The 27,743-nt window shown below is 54.3% G+C and overlaps 2 protein-coding genes across 2 annotated transcripts in view; one reads left to right on the forward strand and one right to left on the reverse strand.

Annotated features, from left to right (window-relative positions):
* LOC310921265 (olfactory receptor 14A16-like) overlaps positions 1–27,743 on the forward strand; it is a gene marked incomplete at its 5' end in the record, with an annotated part of 244,604 nt that overhangs the window by 23,566 nt on the left and 193,295 nt on the right. The window lies entirely within an intron of this gene.
* Positions 1,623–2,555, reverse strand: LOC310921261 (olfactory receptor 14J1-like; the record flags this gene model as incomplete). Its single annotated transcript, XM_083881379.1, has 1 exon — positions 1,623–2,555. The coding sequence occupies one exon, from the start codon at positions 2,553–2,555 to the stop codon at positions 1,623–1,625; it is 933 nt and encodes a 310-aa protein (XP_083737505.1).

The raw sequence follows: 27,743 nt of genomic DNA on the forward strand, positions 1-27,743 counted from the left end.
TAACGTCATGGTCTGGCCATGACCCTGTCATTGTATTTGATCCCATATCATGTCATTGCTGGGGTCAGGAAAGCGACTCTCTCTCTCCCCCAAGCAGAAGGGTGTCCTTCCCATGCAGGATAAGGTGAGCCAGTTGGTAATTAGGTGTAATTTCCCTGTATATAGTTTGTGTTATCCCCTTCTGTTATCTATATTGTTTCTGTTCCTGTTTGTTCCTTTTCTTGTTGCGGTGCCCAGTAAATTGTTCTTATCCAAGCCTGGGGTCTTTGCCTTTTGTACTTTCAGTGGGAGGCTGGAGGGCAGCGAGGGGCAGCATGGTTTTAGTGGGAGCAGGAAATTGGGGAATCCCATTCCTAAAGCCCGGCCCGGGGAAACCGAGCATCACAGCTGGTGCCAGCCCTGGCTGCCCTGGCAACAGCCTTGGGAGCGGGTCCCTGGCTGGGGGCTGTGGGAACCTCTTCCCTCTGGGGCCCAGGGACAGGACTGCAGGGAACGGCTGGAGCTGACTCGGGGCAGCTTTGGCTTGGATCTCAGGAAAAGGCTTTTCCCCCAGAGGCTGCTGGGGCACTGAACAGGCTGCACTGTTGCCCCTCAGTGTGAAATCCTCTTCACTGATCAACAGAACCATTATCAAGGAGCTCAGTAAAAGACAGCACAATAATCTAGTACAGGAGCCTCGCAGAGCTCCTTGAAAAATCCCTTAAATTCACAATAGATATTTCATGCAGACTGGCTCCAGGAGCCCCAAACTCTGTATTAAACTCACAAAATCTGCAAAAAACCACCCAGATATGGTAGCAAACCTAAGGAGATTCTTGGAATTTCTGTGGGAAAACCTGGGGAAAATGGCTGGGAATGACTAGTAAAAAAAATCAGTGGAAAATCTGGCTGTAAAATGGCCAAAATCTGCCCCAAAATTGCATGGGAAGTGGCCCCAAGAGCCCCAAAATCTGCACCTAAACATCCAAAATCTGCACTAAAATACCCAAAATCTGCACTTTAATACCCAAAAATGTCCCCAGGCTCTGGGAGATTCCTGGGATTTCTGGGGAAAAGCTGGAAAATATGTTGGGATACACAGAGAAAGAAATCCAAGGAAAATTGGAGCTACAATGGCCAAAATCTGCTCTAATCCATGTCACAGAGCCACAGAGCAGCTGTGATGTCACAAAGGGGCTGTGTGACAGCACAGAGTGGGTTGTGTGAGGTCATAGATTGGGCTATGACATCACAGAGTTTGTTGTGTGAGGTCATTGAGCAGCTACAGCATCACAGGGGAGTGTGTGACATTGCAGAGCAGGATGTGACATTTTGCTGTGGCTATATGACATCATAGAGAGGGCTGTGAAGTCATAGATTAGGTTGTGACATTACAGGTTGGCTGCATGACATCACTGAGTGAGTTGTGTGACATCATTGAATGGGTTGTGACATCACAGAGCTAGCTGTGACTTCATAGAAGGTGAGTCTGTGACATCAGAAAGTGGGATGTGACATCACAAAGTAGTAACACGAGAAAAAGAAACAGGAAAGGTCCCAATGAAAAAATATACAAATAGGAAAAAATGTCTGAGACTGTGAAGAGTTGTATTCTGAAGCCTCTGGAGCAGGAAAGAGGGAGTTTATTGCTTCTGAAAAGATCCAGGCATCATTTTCCTCAGGGCATCCTTGAGCTCCAGGTTCCTCAGGCTGTAGATGAGGGGGTTCAGGGCTGGAGGCATCACTGAGTACAGAACTGTCAGGGCCAGATCCAGGGATGGGGAGGAGATGGAGGGAGGCTTCAGATGGGCAAATAGGGCAGTGCTCACAAACAGGGAGACCACAGCCAGGTGAGGGAGGCAGGTGGAAAAGGCTTTGTGCCGTCCATGCTCAGAGGGGATCTTCAGCACGGCCTTGAAGATCTGCACATAGGAGAAAACAATGAACACAAAACAGCCAAAAAATGGACAGGCACTAACAGCAATGAGCCCAAGTTCCCTGAGGTTAGAGTGTGAGCAGGAGAGCTTGAGGATGTGTGGGATTTCACAGAAGAACTGGCCCAGGGCATTGCCATGGCACAGGGGCAGGGAAAATGTACTGGCTGTGTGCAGCAGTGAATAGAGAAAGGCACTGGCCCAGGCAGCTGCTGCCATGTGGGCACAAGCTCTGCTGCCCAGGAGGGTCCCGTAGTGCAGGGGTTTGCAGATGGACACGTAGTGGTCGTAGCACATGATGGTCAGGAAGGAAAATTCTGCTGTGATGAAGAACATAAAGAAAAAGAGCTGAGCAGCACATGCTGTGTAGGAGATGTTCCTGGTGTCCCAGAGGGACTTGTGCATGGCTTTGGGGACAGTGGTGCAGATGGAGCCCAGGTCACTGAGGGCCAGGTGGAGCAGGAAGAAGAACATCGGGCTGTGCAGGTGGTGGCCGCAGGCCACGGCGCTGATGACGAGGCCGTTGGCCAGGAGGGCAGCCAGGGAGATGCCCAGGAAGAGGCAGAAGTGCAGGAGCTGCAGCTGCCTCGTGTCTGCCAATGCCAGCAGGAGGAAGTGGCTGATGGAGCTGCTGTTGGACATTTCTTCACTCTGCCCGTGGAGTCCTGTTGAAGGAGGACACAGTGACAAGTCAGGGGAGACTTTGCTGAGCAATGTCCTAGCCCTTTCTCCCAGCCCTGCCCCTGCTGCTCTGTGCCACCCAATTCTCATTTTCTCAGAGCCCTTCCTGCTGCCCCCTGCCTGGAGCTCTGCTGGGATCTGGCCCCGTGGCTGTGACAAGCAGGGGCTCTGCCCATGAACACTGAGGGGTCAGCTCTGCTCTGCAGCAGTGGGGTCATGGGGACAGGGACAGGGGCCAGTCCTGGGGTTGGACTTCATCAGCCCAAACTGCTCCTGAGGCAGAGGAGCTGGGCAGCATCTCCTGCCCCAGGGCTAAGGAATGGTGATGGCCAAAGGCAGTTTGAGAGGCTTTCCTGCTGGGCCCAGGGAGATCAGAGAGAACTGTGCAGTGCAAGAGCATTGGCTATAACTCAGTGAAGGGTGAGGGGAGCTGCTCTGTCACTCCATCTGTCCCCAGCTGCCCTTTCGTAGATCAAGGGCAGTCACTGTGTTGCCCTGAAAATCAGCCTGGCACAGCTGAGAGCAGAAGGAGCCACAGCAGAGCAAACTGGCTCAGCCTTTCTCAGAGTCTCAGCCTCACCTCTGGCCAAGGACACTCTTGTTCCCCAGTGTCCCCTGGACGCAGCTCATAGCCTGGATGGCATCCTGAGGACACACCAAGGGTCCTGTCCATGGCACTGCTGGAGGAGAGTCAGCTCATTCCCAGCCTCCAGCCTGCCCTGCCCAGAGCTGCTCCAGAGGGCAGAGGGAGCTGGGACACCCCATTTGTGGTGTCTTGGGATAGACATCTGTAAAAAACAGTCATCATGGAATAGTTTGGTTTGGAGAGGACTTTCAATATCCCAGCACAGCTTGGTGGCACTTTCCCCCCACTGCCTGCCCAGGGCTCTGCTGCCTGGAGGTGTCCCTGCCTGCAGCTGCTTCCCTGTGCCCAGGGCTGGGCCCTGCCAGTGCTGCCAGAGCCCAGCCCAGCCCTGGGGGCTCAGCTCTGCCCTGCAGAGCCCTCCCAGCTCAGGCACTGCCCAGGGGCAGCTCTGGCTCTGCAGGCTCTGATGGCAACCTCAGAGTAACCCTGAGGAGGCTGGAAAAGTGATTCTGGTGCTGCCTGCAAGGGGCCCTGTGCTGATTTCTGTCACTGCCTGGTTTAGTAAGGTCTGAGAGAAAATTACTTGGTTCTTTTTTCTCAACCTGAACTGAGAGATTAATGTCTATGTGCAATTTCCCATCCAGACAACAGACAACAGTAGATTTATAAAGCAAGATTTCCTCATTTATGCAGCCCCTGCCTCACTGTACTCTCTGGATAATCTGCTTGGAAATGTTTGGCAATTAAACGTCATGTTGGGAGCATTCCTCAAAAATGCAGCATCCTCACCACACAAGGAGAACACTTCCAAGCCTTACCAGCTGTCTCCTTCCACCCAGATCTTGTCCCCTAGTGCTGGGAGCAGCTCCCAGGGCTGGCTGAGAGCTGTCCCTGGCAGGCAGCAGAGTCCCTGCCCCAGCACAGTGCCCTGGGCTGCAGGACCCTGCTCTGCAGGACAGCCCTGGGCACCCCTGGCTGCTCTACACAGGAGAGAAGCAGAGAATGTACTCACAGAGTCTGTAGGCATTGGGATGTTCCAGCTTTAGGAGAGGACTGCAGGAGCTGCAGCTGCATTGTCCTGCAGCCAGAGGTTCCTGTGCCGAGGGCTGGGAGTGATTCTCCCCCAGGCACTTGTCAGCCCCTTCCCAGCCCTGAGTGATTGAAGCTCTCTGTGCCTGTGTGCTGTGCCCAGGGTGGCTGCAGGCAGTGCCCCAGCCCTGCTGGGCTGGGAGAAGAGCTGCTCATCAAGACAAATGTGGTTTTAAGCTCTTCTTGGTTGCCAGGGGCTGCCTCTGTGCCAGGAGCCCAGCCCAGATCAGCAGCACAGACACAGCACAAGGACTTTAATGACCCTCTTGGGGCTTGGTGAGGAGGCCCTGAACATCAGAGGGAGATGTTGAAACCGCTCAAGAACTCCAAATCAGAATCCAACTCCAAAGTTTTTGGAAGTTTTAATGGGTCCCACTGAGGGACAGGACAGAGAAAATATCCCCAGGCCCCAGGCAGAGCAGAGAATTGCAGGCAGTGGTGACAGGTTTTTCAAAAAGACTTTGGGTTTTGCTTTTGCCTTGGAATCTCTGAGAGTTTTATGCAATCCAATTATCTGCTGTAATTAGTCCCTTGAGAGGCTTTGTCAGTAATGACACTCAGTGGGGCTCATTAATGCTTCAAGATACTTTAGTTATTTTAAGGTACTTGGAGTTTCCCTTTTAAAACTGACTCTATGAGAGGTTTGTGCAATCATGGCCCCAATTATCTACTTTAACAAGTCCCTTGGGATTCTGAGTCAGTAACAACACTCAGTATGACCCATTAGCACTTCACAGTACTCAAAGTTTATTAAGGAACTACTTTTTGACACTGAGTGTTGAGCGAGATAATTGGCCTCTAATTATCTGCTTTAATGAGTCCCTTGGGAGCTTTGCATTGACACTGAGTGGGACTCATTCATGCTCTGAGATACTCAATGTGTTTAAGGTACTTGGCATTTTCCTTCTCACACTGAGTCTCTGAGTGGTTTTTGTGCAGTCCTGGCCTCCAATTCTTTCCTCCAAGAACTCCATGAGGGGCCTGGTTGGGGATGGACCTCAGTGGGACCCATTAATGCTTTGAGACACTTGTGGTTTTTCTTCGGACTTTGACTCCTGGAAAGGTTTGTACAATCTCCTCTCAGGCCCTGAGGTTCAAGGGCTCAGCACCAAATGCACCACGGGGCTCATTAGGATCAAGCAAGTCCTGACAAACCATGGCTGTGCCTTGATTTCCCTCTGGTCTGCTGCAGTTCATTCGGAAGCCTTTTTCATAAAGTTATGGAGGAAGCTTTCAAAGAGTTTCTAATAAACCCACATTGCTATTTTCAAGGGTCTATTTTTGTCTTTAGAGAAAAGGTGATTGCAGCACTCTGTGATTGATATTGACCCAGAGTCTCTCCCAAGGAGGTCTGTCCTGGTCAGAGAAGCTGTGACTTGAGCTCTGGCCCAGTGTGGACAACCTTGCTCCACATTCCCCAACCCCATCCTGTCTCCCATCACTCACCTGGGAACTGCTTTGCTTGGAGAACTGGCTGTACTCAGCCAACAGAGGGATTTTCTTCTTTTTTAGCAATCTAAAACTCTTAAGTTTCAGACAAACTCCTGAATTGTGTGCCAAGGCCAAGGTGCCACCAAGGAGATTCCCCTTCCCCAAGGCAGAACCATGCAAGGAATGTTTTAGACACACAGGGAGTTCTGCAATAAACACAGATCCAAAGTTGGCTGAAGGCAGAATTACACCAACTGCTGAAGGACAGACAAGCTTTGAACTCCTTGCAGCTCCAAGCTGCAGGTGGGTTGTTGGGAGGTGTGTGAGTGAGCCCAGAGTGAGGGCAAGGGAAATGCAGAGAGGCCTGGAAGTGCTTGTGTGCAGACAGGCAGTGGGGAAGGGCCTTGCTGGTGAATGCCCCATCCCTGGAAACATTCCAGTCCAGCTGGGACAGGGCTCTGAACAACCTGATCTGGTGAAAGATGTCCCTGCTCATGGCAGGGGTTTGGATGAGATGAGCACTGCAGAGCTCTTCCCATCCCAACCATTCCAGGAGTGCACGGGGACAAGGGGCTGCTCACTGCCCTCCATCCACTCCCCTGACTCCTCCTTGTCTCTGCTGGAGCCCACATCCAGCAGCCAAAGGCAGCCCCTGCTCTGGCCTTTCCCCCCTGCCCCAGGGGCTGCCAGAGCCAGGGGGGCACAGGTGACCTTTAGGCTCTGCAGGGCTCAGGCCCAGTGGCTGTGCCAGAGTCAGGGCTGAGGTGACACTCTGTGGGCTGGGGCAGAGGCCAGGCAGAAATGAGCCCTGAAGCAGCAGCTCTGCAGTGGTGGCCACCAGGCCGGGTTGCCAAGGGAGGCTTCTGGCCATGGCCTGGAAGCAGCTGCTGCTGCCAAGGTGCCTTTGGTGCCTCAGGCTCTCCCTGGCACAGCTCCCAGCACGGCACTCTGCACTTGTACCCGAGCCCTTCCCTGTCTTGGGGCTGGCCTGGGGCTTTTCCTGCAGCGGGATCTGCCCTGGGCCTGGCACAGGAAAGGCAGTTCCTGCTGGAGCAGGAGGCTCTGCCTGCAATGGGCTCAAAAAACTCCAGCAAGGCCCTATTTTCTTAAAAATTTCTTCCTAGAGCAATATTTTCTTATAATTTTAGAGCTTCTATACTGTGGAGTAAATTACTTTCTTCTTTAATTGACTCTGTGGTGTAAATGAATCTTTCTGTCAAATTCAGATCGGAATCAATCATAGCTGTATTTATAGAAATATATCTGGTATTCCATCATTTATCCCATAGGACAAATTGCATATTGGTTCAATTCCACCTCTCAAATCTTTTACACATAAACCAAGTCTGGGGGTAGGATTGGATCGAGCCGCTCTCAGTCTCATCTTTTAGATTGAAATTTAAAAGTCCAGGCATCCTGGAGGGGTTTGAGGATCCACAGTGGCTGTTGGGTGTCATTTCTCCACCTCAAGACTCAGCAGGAGTTTCTCCAATGAAGAAATGAAGCTTTTGCCTGAAGCTCCCACTGTGCCCATGACAGGAAGCCCTGGGAGTGTCTGGGACATCCCGGCTCTTTGGCAGCCTGGGCACTCCTGGGGTGTCACCGTGGAGCCCCCGTGAGTGCCTGTGACAGATGGGTGCCTTTGCAGCCCAAGGTGCCCTGGGATGTGCCCATGGCATGGCTGTGACTGCCTCTGCCCACAGGGCTCTTGAGCATCCCAGCTCAGGCCTGGGGCCAGAGCCCCTTGCCATGGCAACCATTTGCAGTCCCATTGCCAGGGCCAGGGGATGCCAGAAGGGATCCCAGAATGGGCTGAGTTGGGAGGGAGCCATCAGGATCCTGGAGTGCAACTGCTGGCCCTGCACAGGACAGCCCAACAATCCCAGCCTGGGCCTGGCAGCACTGTCCAAAGGCTGCTGGAGCTCAGAGAGCCCTGGAGCTGTGAGCCTTCCCTGGGAGCCTGTTCAGTGGCCCAGCAGCCTCTGGGGGAAAAACCTTTTCCTGAGATCCAACCCAAAGCTGCCCCGAGTCAGCTCCAGCCGTTCCCTGCAGTCCTGTCCCTGGGCCCCAGAGGGAAGAGGTTCCCACAGCCCCCAGCCAGGGACCCGCTCCCAAGGCTGTTGCCAGGGCAGCCAGGGCTGGCACCAGCTGTGATGCTCGGTTTCCCAGGGCCGGGCTTTAGGAATGGGATTCCCCAATTTCCTGCTCCCGCTAAAACCGTGCTGCCCCTGGCTGCCCTCCAGCCTCCCACTGAAAGTACAAAAGGCAAAGATCCCAGGCTGGGATGAGAACAATTTACTGTTAACTGCAACAAGATAAGCAACAAACAGGAACAGAAACAATATAGATAACAGAAGGGGTATGGTAAACTATATACAAGTAAAAATAAAACACCACCAATTGATTTTTCCCAGTCATGCATTTCCTTCTGCCTGGAAAGGACATGCTTCTCCATGAGGGAGAGAGAGAGTCCCTTTCTTGCCTTTAGCCATGACCTTAGGTGGGATCGAATACAATGACAGGGCCATGGCCAGACCCTCACATTCTTCAATCCCACCTTATTTCATTGTCAGGGGCAGGGAAAGGGACAGATTTCCTCCCAGCATGGATCATAGTGATTGTGGGTCACCAGGGTTCTGCAAAATCTGGGTCTTCTGATCGGGGATGAGGATGGAGACTCAAATTATGCTCTTCCCACAATCAGGACACTCTCAGGGCTTCCCTTATCGGTGCCTCTGTTGGTGTTGAGTCAAGTTACAGCTCTGGGTGAAGCTTTTCCCACACTGGGGACACTCGTGGGGCCTCTCCCCAGTGTGGATGCGCCGGTGCCTGATGAGGTGGGAGTTTCGCTTGAAGCCCTTCCTGCAGTCGGGGCAGCGGAAGGGCCTCTCCTCTGTGTGAATCTGCTGGTGCCGGAGGAGAGCTGAGCTGGTGTGAAACCTCTTCCCACACTGAGAACACTCATAGGGCCTCTCCCCAGTGTGGCTCATTTGATGGATGATCAGGTGGCCCCTCTGGTTGAAGCCCTTCCCACATTCCCCACACTTGTATGGCCTTTCCTCAGCGTGGGTGTTCTGGTGGAGGATCAAGTGGGAGTGCCGGCTGAAGCTCTTCCCACATTTCTCACACTTGTAGGGCCGTTCCCTGGTGTGGATCCTCTGGTGGCTGATCAGGCTGGATCTGTCACTGAAGCTTATCCCACATTCCCCACACTTGTGGGGCCTCTCCCCAGTGTGGATGCGCCGGTGGGTGATGAGGTGGAAGTTTCGCTTGAAGCCCTTCCTGCAGTCGGGGCAGTGGAAGGGCCTCTCATCTGTGTGAATCTGCTGGTGTGAGAGGAGATTGGAGCTGGTCTGAAACCTCTTCCCACACTGGGGACACTCATAGGGCCTCTCCCCAGTGTGGATCCTCTGGTGGCTGATCAGTTGGGACCTCCAGTTGAAGCTCTTCCCACACTCCAAGCACTTGTGGGGCTTCTCCCCATCATGAAGCTGCTCAGAGGCCACCAGTTCCAAGCTCTGGCTCGATCTCCAGCCGTCTTCCTGGTACTGGGAGGGTCTTTCATCCTCAGAGCACCCTTGGATTGGTTTGGAGGCCCTCCTCCTGCAGAATCTCCAGGGTTTTTCCTCCTTGTTGGACTCCTGCAATGTGGAGCCACTTAAAACTTCTTCTTCCATAAGGTTCTCCCATGGGGATTTGTCCTCCCTGGTCTCCATCCTCAGCTCCCTGTCTGGGGGAGGAAGGACAAGGAGAGGATGGGATTTGCCTCCGTGCCAGAGGGAAGGGGAAGGAGATCCCTTCAGTCCAATCCCAGCAGGATGGTGTTGGCAGTGGGGTTGTCCTGCAGCCGGGGGCCGTGCTGGGCTGCGAGATGGAGCAGGAGAGAAGGGGAAAGGGGCACTGACTTCCTCCTCACCTGCCTGGCTGTTCCAGAGCATCTTTCTCTTCCTTGTAGCTTCCTCCTCCATCTAGCTGCGATTTGGGAATGGGAAATCCTGGTTAGGGGGTAAACAAGAGATGAGTATATGGACTTGGAAGGTCCCTCTGCCCAAGTCCATCTCCAGAGGTCATGAGGCATCGGGCACCCATAAAAACCTCCCAAACACCAAGATTCAGCTCTGAAAATGCCTCTCACAAGTTGCCCATCTCTGGTCTCTCCTCTTTGGTGTTCAGGTGTTCCCCCCTGTCCCAGCTGCTGGGAGTTGACTTGTATTGGGGGTCCTATGTTGACTGCGCCACCGCCCCACCCAAATATCCCCCCCAAAAAACCCAACCCAGAGACCTCCCCAGGATATCTGGGCCCAGTTCCCCCTCCCTGGTCACCTGTGGGATGGGGGGTGATGATCCCATGGTTGGGGGCTGCTAATTCAGGGAGTGCTCAACCTCAGGGTTCCTTCTCCTTTCCCTGACCCTTCTTTGTCTCTCCTCTTGCTCTTCCTCCCGCTCCTCATCTTCCATTCTTCCTCCTCCTCCCTAACCCCACCTCCTACTTCCATCCCTTCTCTCTCCCCTTCCCCACCCCTCCTGTCCCAGCCCTCCTCCTCCTCCCCCAGGAGCAGGCACACCCCAGGTGCCCCGTTCCCCAAGCCCTGGCAGCCCGCGGGAGGAGCGGGGATGGAGCCGGGACAGGTCAGGATGGGCAGTGCGGGGCTCTCGGCTGCTTCCACCCGCTGGGGCCAGGGGGAACCCGGCCCCGGGACAAGGAGAGGGAAACTGGGAAAACTGGGGGCTGCACATCCAAACTGGGCCTTGCTGGGCGCCCTGGCTGGGCACTGCCAGCCCTTGGGGCTCCTCTCGGGAGATCTGGGATGGGGGGAAGGCCGAGAGGGGTGGGGGATCCCAGGAGTGGCATCACTGGGAGGGTCTGGTTTGTACTGGGGTAACTGGAACATTACAGGGGCAACTGGGAGTGACTAGGAATTACTACAAGCATGCTGAGGGCAACTGGGATATACTGGGAGTGTCTGTGACCATAATGGGGGGACTGAAACCACACTGGGAACAGCTGGAACCACACTGGGGAGAACTGGGATCACACTGGGGGCAACTGGGCATGACTGGGACTATGCTGGGAGGGATTGGAATCATCTATGGAGTGACTGGGACTACACTAGGGGCAACTGGAAGCAACTGGGCCCACAGTGGGAGGGACAGGGAGTCACTCAGGGCATGGCTGCAATAATAATGGGAGTATCTGGGAGTGACTGAGGTCATACTGGGGGTCACTGGAACCACACTGGGGTCATACTGGGGGTGACTGGGTGCAACAGCTCATACTGGGAGTGACTGGGATTGTAGTGGGAGTGACTGGGATCATCCTGGAAGTGACTGGAACCACACCAGGAGTGACTACGGGTCCTACTGGGATCATCCTGGGAGCCACTGGGATTACAGCAGGTGTGAATGGATCCTGACTGGGGATTACTGGGAGCTGCTGGGCCCATGCTGGGAGGAAAATGTGGACACACTGGGAGCAGCTGGGATCAACTGGAAGGTACTGGAACCATGCTGAGGGGAATGAGACCACAACTGGGGTAACTGGAATCATACTGGGAGCAACTGGGAACACACTTGGGGCAAATGACACAAATTGGGAACATGCTGGAGGCAACTGGGAGTAACTGGGAAAGACTGGGATCATTCTGAGGCAGCCAGGATCTTACTGGGACAACTGGGAGTGACTGGGAAGGACTACAAGCATGCTGAGGGAAACTGGGATATACTGGGAGTGTCTGTAACTGTACTGGAGTGTCTGGAACCACACTGGGAACAGCTGGGATCATGCACGGGACAAATGGGACCATGCTGGGGGCAACTGGGAGTTAATGGATCCATGCTGGGGCTACTGGACATGACTGGGTCCCTGCTGAGAGAGACTGGGAATATTCTAGGGGCAAATGGGGGCAATTTTGTTCATAGGGGGAGGAACTGGGAACAACTGGAAGTATTCTGGCAGCAAATGGGGTCATACTGGGATCACAGTGGAAGCAGCTGGGTCCACTCTGGGTGAGACTGGGATCACACTCAGGGGGGCTGGACTCATACTGGGATTGACTGGGAGTGGCTGTGAACGACTGGAATCACACTGACACAAACAGTGATGAACTGGGAATGACTGGGAACATTCTGGGGTGACTGGAATATACTGGAAGAGACTGGAAGTCATGGGAATCCTACTGGAGGCTACTGGGGTCATGCTGGCATTGACAGGGAGAGACTGGGATCACACTGGGGGCAACTGGCATCATACTGGGATTAGAGTGGGTGTGAATGGACACTGCCTGGGGGTTACTGGCAGCCACCAGACCCAAGAGGAAGAGCTGGAGGTCATGGGACAACAGCAAAGCTGTGATGTAGTCACCATCACAGAAACGTGGTGGGATGACTCACACAGCTGGAGCACTGCACTCCATGGCTACAGGCTCTTCAGAAGAGACAGGAAAGGGAGAAGAGGTGGAGGGGTGGCCCTTTATATTAAGAAGGCTTTTGAATCCATAGGTATTGAAACAAATGAAGATTCAGTTGAATGGCTATGGGTGAGAATTAAGGGGAAAGCCAACAAGGCTGACATCCTACTGGGAGTCTGTTATCATCCACCCAACCAGGAGGAAGAGGTGGACAACTTATTCTATCAGCAGCTGGAGAATGTTTCAGGATCACCAGCCCTTGTTCTTGTAGGTGACTTCAACCTGTCAGACATCTGCTGGGAACTTAATACAGCAGAAATGAGGCAGTCCAGGAAATTTTTAGAGTGCATGGATGATAACTTTTTGTCACAGTTGGTAGGTGAGCACACCAGGGGAGAGACTATGTTGGATCTGTTGTTCACAAACAGAGATGGGCTGGTGGGAGATGTGGTGGCTGGAGGACGACTGGGGTAGAGTGATCATGAAATTACAGAGTTCTTGATATTTGGTGAAATCAGGAGGTACATCAATAGGACTCTTACACTGGACTTCCAGAGGGCAGACTTTGGCCTATTTAGGAGACTTATTCAGAGAGTTCCTTGGGAAGCAGCCCTTAAGAACAAAGGAGTCCAGGAAAGCTGGGTGTTCTTCAAAACAGAGATTCTGAGGGCACAGGAACAGACTGTCCCTGTGTGCCCAAAGATGAGTCGATGAGGAAAATGCCCAGCCTGGATGGGCAAAGAGGTTTTGGAGGAAATAAGCAAGAAAAAGAATTTATCATCCTTGGAAGGAGGCTTAGGTCTCTCAAGAAGGATTTGAGGGGATTGCGAGAGTATGTAGGAAAAAATTAGGGAGTCCAAAGCTCAGTTTAAACTTAATTTGGCAATTTTGTAAAGGATAATAAAAAATGTTTTTATAAAAATACTAATGGCAAAAGGAAGGGTAAGACCAACATTTGATCTCTAGTAGATGTGGGAGGGTACTTAATAACTGCAGATGAGGGGAAGGCAGAAGTGCTTAATGCCTTCTTTGCCTCAGTTTTCAGTGGGAAGACAACTTGCCTTTGGGACAACTGCCCTCCTGGGCTGGTAGATGGTGTCAGGGAGCAGAATGGTGCCCCTGTTATCCAGGAGGAGGCAGTCAGAGAACTGCTGAGATGATTGGACACTATAAATCTCTGGGCCAGATGGGATCCACCCCAGGGTGAGGAGGGAGCTGGCAGATGTGCTTGTGAAGCCACTCTCCATCATTTACCAACAGTCCTGGCTCACTGCTGAGGTTCCAGGTGACTGGAAGCTGCCAATGTGACACCCATTCACAAGAAGGGTGGGAAGGAGAATCCCAGTAATTATAGCCCAGTCAGCCTGACCTCAGTACCTGGTAAAGGTAATGGAGCAGTTTATATTGAGTGTCATCACACAGCACCTACAGGATGGCCAGGGTGTCAGAGCCAGCCAGCACGGGTTTAGGAGGGGTGGGTCGTGTTTGACCAACCTGGTCTCCTTTGATGACCAGGTGACCTGCCTGGTGGATGCAGGAAGGGCTGTGGATGTCTGTTTGGACTTCAGCAAGGCCTTTGGCACTGTCTCCCACAGCACAGTCCTGGATAAGCTGGCAGCCCGGGGCTTGGACAGGAGCACTCTTTGCTGGGTTAGGAACTGGCTGCATGGCCAGGCCCAGAGAGTGCTGGGGAATGGTGCTGCATCCAGCTGGGGACAGTCACCAGGGGTGTTCCTCAGGGGTCTGTGCTGGGGCCAGCTCTGTTCAGTATTTGTATTGACAATATGGATGAGGGTATTGAGTCTTTCATTAGTAAATTTGTAGATGACACTAAGCTGGGAACATTTGTTGATCTGTTGGCAGGTGGGAGGGCTCTGCAGAGAGACCTGGAATGGTTGGATGGGTGGGCAGAGTGCAACAAGATGGAGTTTAATGAGTCCAAGTGCCAAGTCCTGCACTTTGGCCACAATAACCCCTGCAGTGCTCTAGGCTGGGGATGGTGTGGCTGGACAGTGCCCAGGCAGAAAGGGACCTGGGGGTTCTGGTCAGCAGTGGCTGAACATGAGCCTGCAGTGTGCCCAGGTGGCCAAGAGGGCCAATGGCACCTGGCCTGGATCAGGAATGGTGTGGCCAGCAGGAGCAGGGAGCTCATTCTTCCCCTGGACTCAGCACTGGTGAGGCCACACCTCGAGTGCTGTGTCCAGTTCTGGCCCCTCAGTTTAGGAAGGACCTTGAGACGCTTGAACGTGTCCAGAGGAGGCAACGAGGCTGGTGAGGGGCTGGGAAAACAAGCCAGAGGAAGAACGACTGAGGGAGCTGGGGGTGTTTAGCCTGGAGAAAAGGAGACTCAGAGGTGACCTTATCACTCTCTACAACTTCCTGAAGGGGGGTTGCAGACAGCTGGGGGTTGGTCTCTTTGTCCAGGCAGCAACTGACAGAAGGACAGGACACAGTCTTCAGCTGTGTCAAGGGAAATATAGGTTGGATAGTAGAAAGAAGTTTTTCACGGAAAGAGTGATTGAATACTGGAATAGTCTGCCTGGGGAGGTGGTGGAGTCACCATCCCTGGATGTGTTTAAGAAGAGACTGGATGTGGCACTCGATGCCATGATCCAGTTGAGGTGTCAGGGCTGGGTTGGACTCGATGATCTTGAAGGTCTCTTCCAACCTACACATTCTGTGATGGGACCCTGACTGGGGTTACTGGGAGCTACCAGAGCCACACAGGAAACCAGCTGTGCACACACTGGGAGGAACTGGGGAAAACTGGGAATGACAGGATGCATACTGGTGACAACTGGGAGGTACTGGCAGGAACTGGGATAAAACTGGGGGCAACTGAACCATGCTGAGGGAACTGGGAGTGCCTGGCAATGACTAAAAGAAGACTACAAAACCTCCTTCCCCCCAGAAAAAACCCAAAAAACAAAACAAAAAAACCAAAACCAAAACCAAACCAAAACAACAAATCCACCACAAACCAAAACCAAAACCAAACCAAAACAAAATAACCTCCAAAAAACAACAACCACAAAAAAAAACTTCCAACAAACCAAACAACCACAGGGAACCAAAAATCCCAAAAAACCAAACAAAAACCACCAAAAAACCAAACCAAAACACTTTAGACTGACACAAGTACTGCCATACAGCATTTACTTCTACTATATGTTAACCTCATTCCTCAAAATCATTCCTTTCTTTGCCAAGAAATACCTGTGGGAACAGAAATCTCTCCTTCTCTGTAGGACATTCTGTATTAAGGATGAGTTAATGCGATTAAAGATTTATTGGCTTCTTTTTCTCTCAAACATAGCAAAGGAGGGAGAAATATGAAAACAAAGCTCTAGTAATGTCATTTTTAATTCTGACACAATTAAGGATTTTTTTTTTTTTAAATTTACCCCATCCATTCTGAAAAGCACCATTCTCAGGCTAAGCCTAAGGGATCCATCTTTTTTAATTTGCTGCTAATGCTATTTGTCCAGCTCCCAGCCCTTGTTATGGCCATGGGGGGCCCAGGGCTCATCCTGGGAGCCGCCACTGCCGGCCCTGGGACCCCCGAACCCCTTTCCCGGCCATCCCGCCCCTCCAGCCCCAGCGCCCCCCAACGGGGTCCCGGCAATCCCAGGGCTCCCCCCCTCTCGGGCTCCCCGCTTTGGGCTCCTGGGGCTCTCCTGTCTCTGGGCTCCCGCTCAGGGGCTCCCCAAAGCCCGGCCCTCTCCCGGGCTCCCCAAACCCGGGGTCCCCCCGGCCCCGCCAGGGCTCTGCCCACACCAGGACCCCCCAAAACCACCTCCCGGGGACCCCCCCATGTCCCCCCGAGGGCCATCTGCGCCTCGCCTTTGGAGCCCTGCCAGCTCCAAACATCCCCCCAAAAACCCCAAGCCCAGGGAGCCCAAACCCGGGATATTTGGGGCGAGCTCCCCCTCCCCGGGCACCTGCGGGATGGGGCCGATGGTCCCGGGGCTGCTGCGGCTTCAGGGAGCGCTGGAGCCGCCCGCTCCCTCCTCTGCTCTTCTTCGTCCCGCTTCCCGCGGCCGCTCCGCCTCTTCCTCCCTCCCTCCTCCTCCTGCCCCGTTCCCGAACCCCTCGCAGCCCGCGGGACGAGCGGGGATGGAGCCGGGAAAGGTCGGAAGGCAGAGAGGGCCCAGGGGGATGCCAGGACTGGCAGTGACTGGGCTGTGCTGGGAGCACCTCATCACCCCCGTCAGGTGACATTTTATAGGGGACCCCCATTCCAAGCCCCTCTGGGGGATGTTTTGCCCCCCCTCTCCCCCGGGGTGGATTTTTGGGATTCTCTCTGCCATGGCCGCTTTCAGAGGCGCCTGTTTCGGGTTCCCAGGAAAACTCCCCTTCAAAGGGCAACACCACTCCCGGTGATTCCGGCAGCGGAGCCCCGGGAGGGTTTGGGGGTCCCAGGGGGGATTTGGGGGTCCCAGGGGGGATTTGGGGGTCCCAGGGGGGATTTGGGGGTCCCGGGAGGGTTTGGGGGTCCCTGGGCGGGGCCGGTGACAGAGCTGGGACCCCGAGCCGGGTCTGAACCTTCTCACTGTGCCCGGGCAGCGTCAGCGTGTTCAGGGAGATCCTGGGGCCCGGGGGGTCACCTCAAATCCCAGGGGAGCCCAAATGGCCAGGGAGCCCCTGCAGTGCCCCCAGCGCTGGATCTGCTGCAGGCAGGGGGGCACCAGCACTCGGCCCCCACCCCCCACCATCACAGGGGGGCAGAAACGGGGGAGGGGCACGGACAGGTCGGGGGGACCCCCAAAGTCCTGGGGGAGGGGACACGGGGGGACTCCCAGGAATCCCCGTGGGGGGATGAGGGGGGACCCAGGAGGAGTTTGGGGGGGCCGGGGGGGTCATGGGGGGACCCCCAGGAGTCTTGTGGGGGGGGGTGGGGAGGGCAAAGAACAGGGCGACCCCCAGGATGGGTTTGGGGGGGATCTGGACTGGAGCTTCCCTGGCAGTGGGATGGGGATGGGATCTGCCCATGGAATTCCATGGGAATGGGATGGCAGTGAGATCCAGCTACAGAATTCCCATGGGAATGGGACAGCAGTGGGGTCCATCCTTGGAGGCCCCACAGGAATTCCCATGTTCCCAAACTTTGTCCTCCCAAATCCCACATTTCCCAATCTCACATTCCCATGGGAATTGTGCCCTCCCCCCCTTTATGCTCCAGTGCCTCCCGCCCATATCTGACACATTTCCGGAGCCATTCCAGGCAGGAGTGCCCCAGGGCATTTGTCACTTCCACAGCCTGGATCTCCTCCTGTTCCCGGCGCCTCTTGGTGACCTGGGCAGCGTCGTGGCCACCAGGAATGCCCCGGATCCCCGGGGGCTCGGGGGGAATGCCAGGAGTGGGAGTGACTGGGCTGTACTGAGATCCTACTGGGATCCTGCTGGGAGTGAGCAGGAGCAGCGGGATGGCTCCAGGACTGGGGCTGGGGGCGCTCCTGGGGGGGCCAGGGGGAGTGGGACCCCCGGCCCCGGGACCCTGCCCCGCCATTCCCGGCCCCGGGAGCCCCCTGCTCCCCTTTTCCTGCACAGGGACCCACTGAATCCCCCATTTCTGAACACCAGCACCCCCTGCTCCCCTTATCCTGCACAGGGACCCCCTGAATCCCCCATTTCTGAACACCAGCACCCCCTGCTCCCCTTATCCTGCACAGGGACCCCTTGAATCCCCCATTTCTGAACACCAGCACCCCCTGCTCCCCTTTTCCCGGCCATCCCATGGCTCCCACCCTCCAGACTTCCCCTGTGCTTGACTTTGGGATGGTGTAGAATGCCTTGGACCCCCATTCCTGCTTTTCCCAGCCCTCAGCCCCACCTTTCTTCAAAACCAGAGACCCCATGAACTCCCCCTTCTCGAACATTCTGAGTGTCCACACCCTGGTACCCCGTTTTTGGGAAACCCTGAACTTCCATTTCTTGGGCTCAAGGACCCCCTGGAACTCCCTCCTACCTCTCCAAGTCCCTGCTCCCCATTTCCCTGACCCTGAGACCCCCCTGCACCCCCATTCCTGAGAACCCAGGTGCCCTTTTACCCCTTTGCCCTGCCCTGAGACCCCCCTGCACCCCCTGATCCGGCACCAACACAACCTTTTCCCAGCCACCCCGCCTCTCCCAGCCCCCAGACCCCCATTTTCCTTCTCCCTGGGACCCCTGGGCCCCCATTCCTGCATTTCCCAGCCCCTCCTTTCCTCAGACTGAGGAGCCCTGGCACCCCCTTTGCTGGGCACAGGATTCCCTGGACACCCCATCCCACCTCTCCCAGTCCCTGCACCCCCTTTCCTTGACTCTGAGCCCCTGAACCTCCTTCAGCTGTCCCAGCTCTTCCAGTCCCCCCTTTCCTTGGCCTCTTGACCCCCCTGGATCCCCAAACTCCCACTTTCAGCCCCCCAGCCCCCCCAAATCTCCGTGTCCCCCCAGTTCCCCACTCCCTGCAGTCCCTGGAAGTGGCGCTGTCGGAGCCCGGCCCGGGGGTCCCCCAGTCCTGGATTGTGGGGACGGGGACGGGACCCCCTGCGAGCGCTGGGACAGCGAGCGGGGCCGGATGGAGCCGCAGACACCGGGGATGGCAGCGGGAGCTGGGCTGGGATATTGGGATAGCCAGGGCTGGATATTGGGATAGCCAGAGCTGGATACTGGGATAGCCAGAGCTGGATATGGGATAGCCAGAGCTGGGATATTTGGATAGCCAGAGCTGGGGTATTGGGATAGCCAGAGCTGGATCCTGGGATAGCCAGAGCTGGATATTGGGATAGACAGACCTGGGATACTGGGGGAGGAGGCAAAGAAGTAAAATTTTAGTTGACATTGGAGCAGCATACTCAGCTTTGAACAAGGCTTTAGTACCTATAGAAGGTGATTATGTCACAGTAGTAGAAGCAACTGGCCCATCTGAAAAATCATATTTTTGTAAAACATTAAAATACATGTTTGAGAAACAGTAGGGCATTCATAGATTACTGCATCGAGCAGGAAGGGATTTGCTGGAATTCATAAAGGTAAATATTAAATTTTTTAATGTTAACATGAAATTTTTTAATGTCAACAATAAAAGTTTGAGAAACAGGGATGGGATCTCTGGAAATGGAGAACTCTGAGGGGCTGCAATGGGATCTGTGGGGATGGGGAGGATCTGTGGGGCTGGAATGGGAATCCAGGGAGCTCCAAGGGGCTCTGTGGGGCTGGGACACGACTCCATGGGTCCCTTCTCTCCTCGTTCCCAGGTCTCCACAGGGTGCAGGTGGTTTCCAGCTGTGACCTCCTGTCCAATGGAGAATCCATGGATCCCACCGGTACAGCTACGACGGGGGGGATTTCATCTCCTTCCAGCTGGGATCCAGGAGCTTTGCAGTGTCCCACAGTGCCACTGGATCACCCAGAGGTGCTGGGAATGCAAAGGGATCCTGGTGGAGCAGATGAAGCATTACCTGGGACACACCTGTGTGGAAGGGCCCCCAAAAGACATCAGATATGGTCGGGAGGCTCTTGAGCACAAAGGTTGGTGTGGGAGGGGAAGGGAATTCCCATGGGAATGTGGGATTCAGGAATAGGGAGACTATGGAATGCAGGAATTCCCATGGAATTTCCATGGCTGGATCTCACTGTCATCCCAGTCAGGTGAGAATTCCATGGATGGATCTCCCCCCAGCCCACTGCCATGGGAATTCCATGGGGAAATGATTTGAATGGATGACCAATGCAATGAGAGCAGTGAGGTGAGGAGCAATCCCTGCTGGGATTCCAGGGGCCATCAATGCCAATGCTGTCCCCAGGCCGGCTCTGCTGTGCCCGTGGCAGCACCAGGGGAGTGCCCTGTCCCTGCCCTGAGCCCAGCACGAGCCTTTCCTTGGGTGTTCTGTGCCCTGCCCGGGGCAGGAGGGCACTGCCCCAGCGGCTTTGGTGGCCCCGGGCACCCGGCCGGGCTCCAGCCCCTGCAGGTGGCTCCTTGGGGATGTTCCAGAGCAAAGCTTAAAGGCAACAACAGTTTCTGGAGGGGATTGTCCCCCCTTGGCCTGTGCTGGGAGCCCAAGGGCAGCAGCCCGGGCACAGCAGCCCAAAGTGCTGGAGCTCAGTGTCCCTGGGCCAGGCCGTGCTGATGCCTTGGGAGGCTGACCTGAAACAGAGACTGGGCAGGGACAGAGAATAAAGTAGGTATTTATTGAATCCAGGATCCACCCTGGGCAGGACAGGAGCCCCACCAAGGCTGCACCCCGGGTGGACCAAGAACAGTCACAAAAAAATGGCTGCCCAGTCACGAGATCTGACACTTTTATAAGTTTTGGTCCATTTGCATATTGGGGTTTATTTGTCCAATTACAGCTTTAGGTTGTGAGGTCTCATCCTTCTTGTTCCTCCCTTCAGTGCACCCTTGTTTGTGCTTTTCGGCCTGAAAGGTGTCCTTGGTTCTCCGCAGAAAAAGGATTTGTTTTGTATCCCTGCTCTGTGCAGAGCTGACTGGCACTGAATATGAGGCTCAGAACTGCATCCCTGGGCAGCACAGAATCTGCAAATATGAAAACTAAAGCTTCAGGCATCATTTCCCCCATTTAGAGGTTTGACAAGGCCTTTTCCTTGTTGAGTCTCTATCCTAAATATTTACTAATAATAGGTGTTCAATCACAAATAAGTAACTAACAATAGTGAACAGCCAGCAGTAATGAACATTTAACCAAAGATAAATATCTAGCCATAAAAAAAATACTAAACACCAGTAATAAATATCTAACAGTAGCATTGTCTTGTACAGTGAGGTATCATGCAAAGAAGAATAATGATTATTGTGCACAGTTCTTTAGGTTCAGAGGAGAAATCATTTAAAGCATGTTTTTGTCTGCATCAGTCTCAGTCTGTGTTTTTACAGTTGTTCCAGGAGCAGGAGCTCTCTTAGCTCTGGAATAGCCAATCCAGGTCCTTTGCCAGCAATGGTGACCGTGGTGAGAGTGGTCAGCAGGACTGGCTTGTAGAGGATCATTGTCCCACCACTGACACAGACCAGTCTCCAGGCTGGAATGGATGCACAGCTGTGTCCAGTCCTGGGGGTCTGGTCAGCACCAGGTAAGTCTGGAGCTGCTGCAAAGTGCAATCTAAAACCATTAGACATCTCTAGAAATCAAGTTTCCCCTTTCAAGTGAATTTCACCAAAAATATCTGGGATCTGATCTGGTCTGCCATATAGTATTTCATAGGGACTAATGTTATCCCTCTTTGCCTGGTAACTCCACAAAATCTATTTGCCAGTAATCTCCAGGAAGATCCCCTGCTTTTGTTACTCCTAATACAACTCTTTTCCTCGTGTCAGGGTTGTTTTTCCAGCAGATTTCACATTTGCTCACTACTGATTGTATCATGTCAGTCATTCCCTTTTCTATTGCTCCCTTTTTCAGCTGTTTCAGGAGGTTTTCAACACCCAAATGTGTGTTTTCATGTTCTCTTTGAGCCAGCTCTGGCAGGATCAGGGGTGGGACTACAACCTGATTTGTGGTGTAACAGCCCACCCACCTTCTGTCATCTCAGCTTTGAGAAACTTGGTTAGTTTGTGCTCTGCCTGGTCATATTTTGGGCTGAACCCTGACAAATTAATCTCTTTCTGTGGAATTACTGTGGGAATACCTTTTTCTGCAATCCCTCTTGCTGCTTTATCAGCAAAGCAGTTTCCCAGTTCTGGAGTGGTTTTCCCTTTTTGGTGACCTCTACAAGGCATGAAAGCTACTTCTGTGTGGTTTTTAATGCTCTCTAAGAGGGCAAGTACCTGTTCAGCATGTTTGATTTGATTGCCTTGAGGGTTCAGAAGTGCTTTCTCTTTCCAGATGGCTCCATGGGCGTGGACAACACTAAATGTATATTTAGAGTCAGTCCAGATATTTATATTTCCCTTTTTCCCTTCCTTCAGGTCCAGGGCTCTGGTTAGTGCAATCAGTTCAGTTTTCTGTGCTGACATATCTGCTGGCAGGGCCTTTGCCTCCATCACCTTATCCTGCCTGGTTACTGCATAACCCCTCATCCTTTGGCTGTTTTTCATAAAGCTGCTCTCACCTGTAAAAGGCTCCCAATCTGGATTTTCCAGGGGCACATCTCTCAGGTCCCATTGACTGGAACAGACTTCTCCAATTGTCTGTAAACAGTTATGTTTAGGCTCCTTGTCAATAAAGGTGGAGGACAAAACCATGGCAGGGCCAACAACAGAAGTTGTTTTCAGGGTAACATCATCCTGCTCTAATAACAGGGCTTGATGTTTAAGCATCGGGTTCCCAGGTAGCCAGTGCCCCCCTTTTGTTCCAGTGCAGCTGGAACAGGGCACGGGGTACAGACACTGCAGTGTGTCGCCCAGGGAGGAGTTTTTGGGCTTCCTGCATCAGGAGGAGTGTGGCTGCCACAGCCCTCAGGCATCCTGGGCAGCCCTGGGGAACATTGTCTGTCTGGAAAAGTGGCCACAGCCCTCCATGGATTCCCGAGGCTGTGCTGGTGCCCCCAGAGCCAGATTCCGTCTGTGGGCTGTGAAAAGTTCCAAAGGCTCAGTTAAGTCTGGCAGTGCCAGTGCTGGGGCTGGCCCTAGAGAGTGTTTCAGCTGTTGAAATGCTGCTCTGGTGTTCTCAGTCCACAGGATAATTCTTTTCTTGGCTGCTTTTCCTGCCCCATGTCGGGGTTTTTCCAGCAGTCCATAATTAGCCCTCCACAAAGGACACCACCCCACCATTCCCAGGAAAGCTGCCTCTCTCTCCAAATGTGGGGCTCTGGGAGTCCACAGGTGGCTTCGTTCCCTTCTTTGCTCAGCTGCCCATGTCCACGGGAGATCTCCAGGCCCCAGTAAACTCCTGCTTCCTTGGCCATCTGTGCTTTGTCTTTGGAAACTTTGGACTCACTCCCTCCCAAAAAGTGTAATAAACTTAGGGTAAGTCGTGTGCAACCATCTCTAGTTTTGGCTGAACTCAGGATGTCATCTGCATATTGAAGAACAATTCCTTCTGGTTCTTGTTTTTTCCAGTCTTTTAATTCCTTTATTAGCTGGTTTTCAAATATTGTGAGGCTGTTCTTGTAATCTTGTGATAGAACTGTCCACGTGAGCTGAGTTTTCCTCCCTGTCTCAGGATTTTCCCACTCCAAAGCAAAGAGCTCCTGGCTGTTTTCATGCCCAGGAATGCAGGAAAAGGCACCTACAACAGTAAACCCCCCCTAATTCGTCTGTCAGTGTTGTCAGAAGGGTGTAGGGATTGGTCACTATTGGGTTTATGTCCTCGGTATTTTGTTAATTGCTCTTAAATCTTGTACTAATGGATAACTCCCCATCTGCTTTCTAAATGGCTAAAATTGGGCTGTTGGATTTGGGCTCCCATTGTACTAACAGACCGTGCTGCAGGAATGTTTTAGTTGCAGGTGCCAATCCTTTCCAGTTCTCTGATTTCCAAGGGAATTATTTTTGCCTTCCCTTTGCTGTGGCTCCTGGTTTGAGTGCAATCCTCACTGGTTCTGCTGCCTTGGATCTTCCTGGGACACCCCTGGCCCCGACTATTGGATTGGCCACATTTTCCACTTGGGCAGGGATTGCATCCAATTTTTCCTGTATAAAACGTGCAGCGACTTGGGGAAATTTAGGTACAGGAATCCCTTGTACACCCAGGGGTGGGAAAAGGGGAGGCTGGGGGTGGGTAGGTGTGGGACGGGTGGGGTTAAAGCAGTTCCTGTCCTTAGGAAAGGGAGCTCCAAGGGTCCCCGGTGTCCCCACTCCCATCCAAAGGTGGGAAAACCCGGGATGGTTGGGAATGGGGGTCCGGGTGTCCCCGGTGCTGAGGAAAGGAGGGGCCCAGGGGGTCCCGGGCAAGGCAGGAATAGGGGCCCAGGGGGTCTGTGGGCCAAGGCCAAGGGGGCTCTGGGGGCAGGGAGAGGCGGGATGTCCGGGAAAGGGGCGCAGGGCTGTCGGTGCCGGGTCAGGGGGTGCAGGGGGAACCCATGGCCGGGAATGGGGGTCCGGGGCTCCCCGGGCTGACGGGAACAGGGGATGCCGGGGCTGGGAGAGGAGGATCCCCGGGCAAGGGGCTGCGGGGCGGGGTCGGGGCAGGATAAGGGGGCGCGGGGGGTCCCGGGGCCGGGGAAGGAGCTGCGGGGGGGTCCCGGTGCCCGGGAATGGGGATTCCAGGGGCTCCCGGGGGGGCTCCCCAAAGCCCCTCCCAGGGGGGAGCAGGAGCCAGCTCAGGAGCTGTGGGGAGAGAAAAGGGGCCGAGCCCGGCACGGAGGGACACGGGGGAGTCCCGGGCACTCCAAGGGGGGGACACGAGCCCCGGGGACCCCCCTCGCCTTCTCCCGCAGGGGAGGCCGAGCCCCAGCCCCGGCAGACGGAGCCAAGACGGAGCCCCCGAGCCCCGGCAGCATCTTGGGGGGGCGTCCGGCGGCAGCTCCGGGGGCGGGAGGGGCAGGACCCAGGAAAGGGACCGGGATGGGCTGAGACCGGCTGGGATGGGCTGGGACACCGGGATACACCGGGATACACCAGGACACACCGGGCCCAGGACTGGCACCCGCTGGGAGCAGGATCAGAGCACACTGGGACCCAGCAGGATCAGAACTGGGGAACAGGGATCAGAGTAGGACCAACTGGGATAGACTGGGATTAGACTGAGAGTGACTCGGATCATACTGGGGGAAACTGGAACCTTACTGGGACAAGTGGATGTGGCTGGGAATGACCATGAGTGTGCTGAGGGTAACTGGGATATACTGGAAGTGTTTGTGACCAGACTGGGAGTGACTGGGAACACACTGAGAGGGACTGGGGGTAACTGGGTCTACACTGGGGGAACTGGGATCCATGGACGCTCCGTTGGACAGGAGGTCACAGCTGGAAACCACCTGCACCATGTGGAGACCTGGGAACGAGGAGAGAAGGGACCCATGGAATCGTGTCCCAGCCCTTTTGGAAAGCAGATAGAAATCTCCCAGGACCCCGGGCACACAGGCTTAGAGGCAGAAAAGAATGCAGGGGCTGGTTTGAAACCCTTGGGGAAACTGGGATCCATAAAGTCACACAGATATGAAGTGGAAATGTGAGTTTCAGTTTTAGGTGAGTAAAAATATGCCTTAAGTGCCTTAAGCAAAGATGAGACTGTATTAATTGATAGAAAAGCCCTAAACTCCAGTTTAAAATTCAGCAGCATTACCTTGTACAAAGTTAGCTAAGTCCTAGATATAATATAAACATACCAGAGCATTGCTGACATTGCCAGACAGAATAGACAGGCTGTAGGCACAGGCCTTGTGTAAGAAATGATTCCCATTGTCACACAACTGTGTTAGACCAGGAGAGGTGCAAAAAGACAGGAACAGCATCGTGTTTGTGGCTGGTTGGATGATTTAGGAATAGAATTCATTGTATCGGGGCTGCTGCTGCTGCTTCTGCTTGGGCCATGGGGACTCTGTGCTGGAAGGCATTTTGCATGATGGCCCGGACTGTAACAGCCTGACCTTGGTGAGGCTGATCCAGCCATGGCATAAACTACTTTTCCAAGTAGCAGCACCTCTCTTGTTCCTGGGCTGGCCGCTCCAACTTGCCAGCTGTCCATCAGCAATGTGCCCGCTGCTCCTGCCTGCTGCCAGTCCTTCCCTGGCAGTGACAGCAGGAGCTGCTCCTGCCGCCGGCAGCTCCTGTGCCTGGAGTCCCTTCCCGTGCTGGCAGCACCAGCTGCCTCTCGCCTTCAGCCCAATGCCTGCCTGCACCTCGGCCTGCCTTGGCCAGCTCTCTTTGCCCAAGCCTTTGACTCCCAGGCTTCTGCCCCAGCCCAGGGACATTTGTTATTCCCATCACCTGCTGCTTTGACACCAGGAACCATTCTGGTTTGACCTAAGAGGTGAATCATGAAGGTTGTGGTGCTTTCTTGTCCACAATGTCCTGTTAAGACCCAGAACACGCTGTTCTTACAGCTGGGATTGCGGCTGTTCCTACACCATTTATTCCACACTGCAGGACTAAAGAAAATCTCTCCTTTTCCTTACTAAGTTGAAGCTACAGCTTAGTGCAAATATGTGTTAAAAGAGAATGAATGCCATAATCCTCCTTTTTTTTTTTGGTCACTAGTGGATAGCTCCCTGGAGGATACAGAACAACTCAAAAATGTTGTGCATACAATGAAGAAAAGGCAACACAAAATTCCCTCTGGATGATGAGGTAAGAAAACCTGTTTTAATCTGTCTGCCCCTTACGGCAAAACTGAATAAAGAGGCCGGGACCACCCAAGCCCACCCCTCCTTCACCTGGCTGCAGCTTTGGGCTGCCACTTGGGCTGCCCAACAGAGCCTGAAACTCCATCAAGGTGACACTATGGCTCAATCACCTGTGCCCTGGGGACAAGGAAACAAGACTAAGGCAGCAGAATGGATCCACAAGAAAGCCAAAGCCAGCAGCTCTCCTGAAAATCAGCTTGGGCCAGGCTCGGGCAGGGGAGGCCCCAGCCCACAGGCTCATCTGCTCAGGCCACCTTTGCACACACTGCCCACAGCCAGGAAGGGAGGAGGAGAGTCCTGGGGCTCTGCTGTCACCTCTGGGCACAGGCAGGGGACACCCATCCTCCCTCACACAAACTGGCTCAGCTGTAAAATCCCCAGCCCGGGAAGGCCACATCCACAGCACATTCCCCTCAGGTGCAGCTGAGGGGCAGGTGCCATCAATCCATCCAGGAGCCCCAAAGCGCTGCCCACACTCATTGCTGAGGCCTTGCAGCAGAGCGCTGCTCGTCAGGCAAAGGGCTGACACAGATCCAGACTCTGCTGCAGGAGACTCTGTCAAACTTGTCCCCGCCAGGGAAGGGACCTGGGCCTTCCCACCCGGCCCAAGCGTGCGCCAGCCCTCTGAACTCCGTGTGTGCGGGGGACCCTCAGCACCAAGAGTTGATGGGGAGCGACCATGGGAGAGCCTTTGGGATCCACTGACTGGGGACATTTTTTACTTCATCTCTCTCGGTCGCTCTCTTTTTCTCCCCCATCTCTTTACTGTTCCTCTCTCTCTCCCTCTGTGTCTCTAATTTACTGTTCAATAAAACCCATACTATTGACTTTGCACCCTAAATTGGGCAGAGGCATTTCTGATCATGTGGATAACCAGATGATGACAAGGGGCCGGAGGCCCAGCACTCCGGGGGCTGCTCCGTGCCACTTCCAGTGGGTTGGGCTGCTGAAGGGGTGCCAGGCATGGCCCTTTGTGACACAGCAGCGTTCCCTCAGGGCCCTGGGGAATGTGGAACGTTGTGGGGCCCAGGGCCCCGTTGACATGGCGCAGCCACGCCTGCAGGGGTATATAAGGGGGTGCGGGGCCCTGCGTTGCCCAGTCCCAGGAGAGCCACTTGCTCAGCAGGAAGCAGCTCCTAGGATCCCCTTCTGCGTTGCAGGAGATCAGAGAGAGAGAAGGAGAAGGTGAAGCCCGACTCCCAGGCACCCAGCCCCTTGCCCGCCCGGCCAGCAGACCAGGCCCCCAGCGGGCAGTGGCCGTGGGCAGGCGGCGGCTCCGGCCGGCCCCTGCCGGACCCTGAGGAGGAGGGGCCCTTTGCCAAGATGGAGGAAGACCAGAAATATAACATGGATCGAGAGCTCTCCCAGTGGGAAGGAGAGGGATATCAGCAACTCTCTCCTTCGGAAGAAGTG

The sequence above is a fragment of the Zosterops lateralis genome (assembly GCF_965231275.1).
Source record: "Zosterops lateralis genome assembly, chromosome: 33".
In the NCBI taxonomy this organism is placed as follows: domain Eukaryota; kingdom Metazoa; phylum Chordata; class Aves; order Passeriformes; family Zosteropidae; genus Zosterops; species Zosterops lateralis.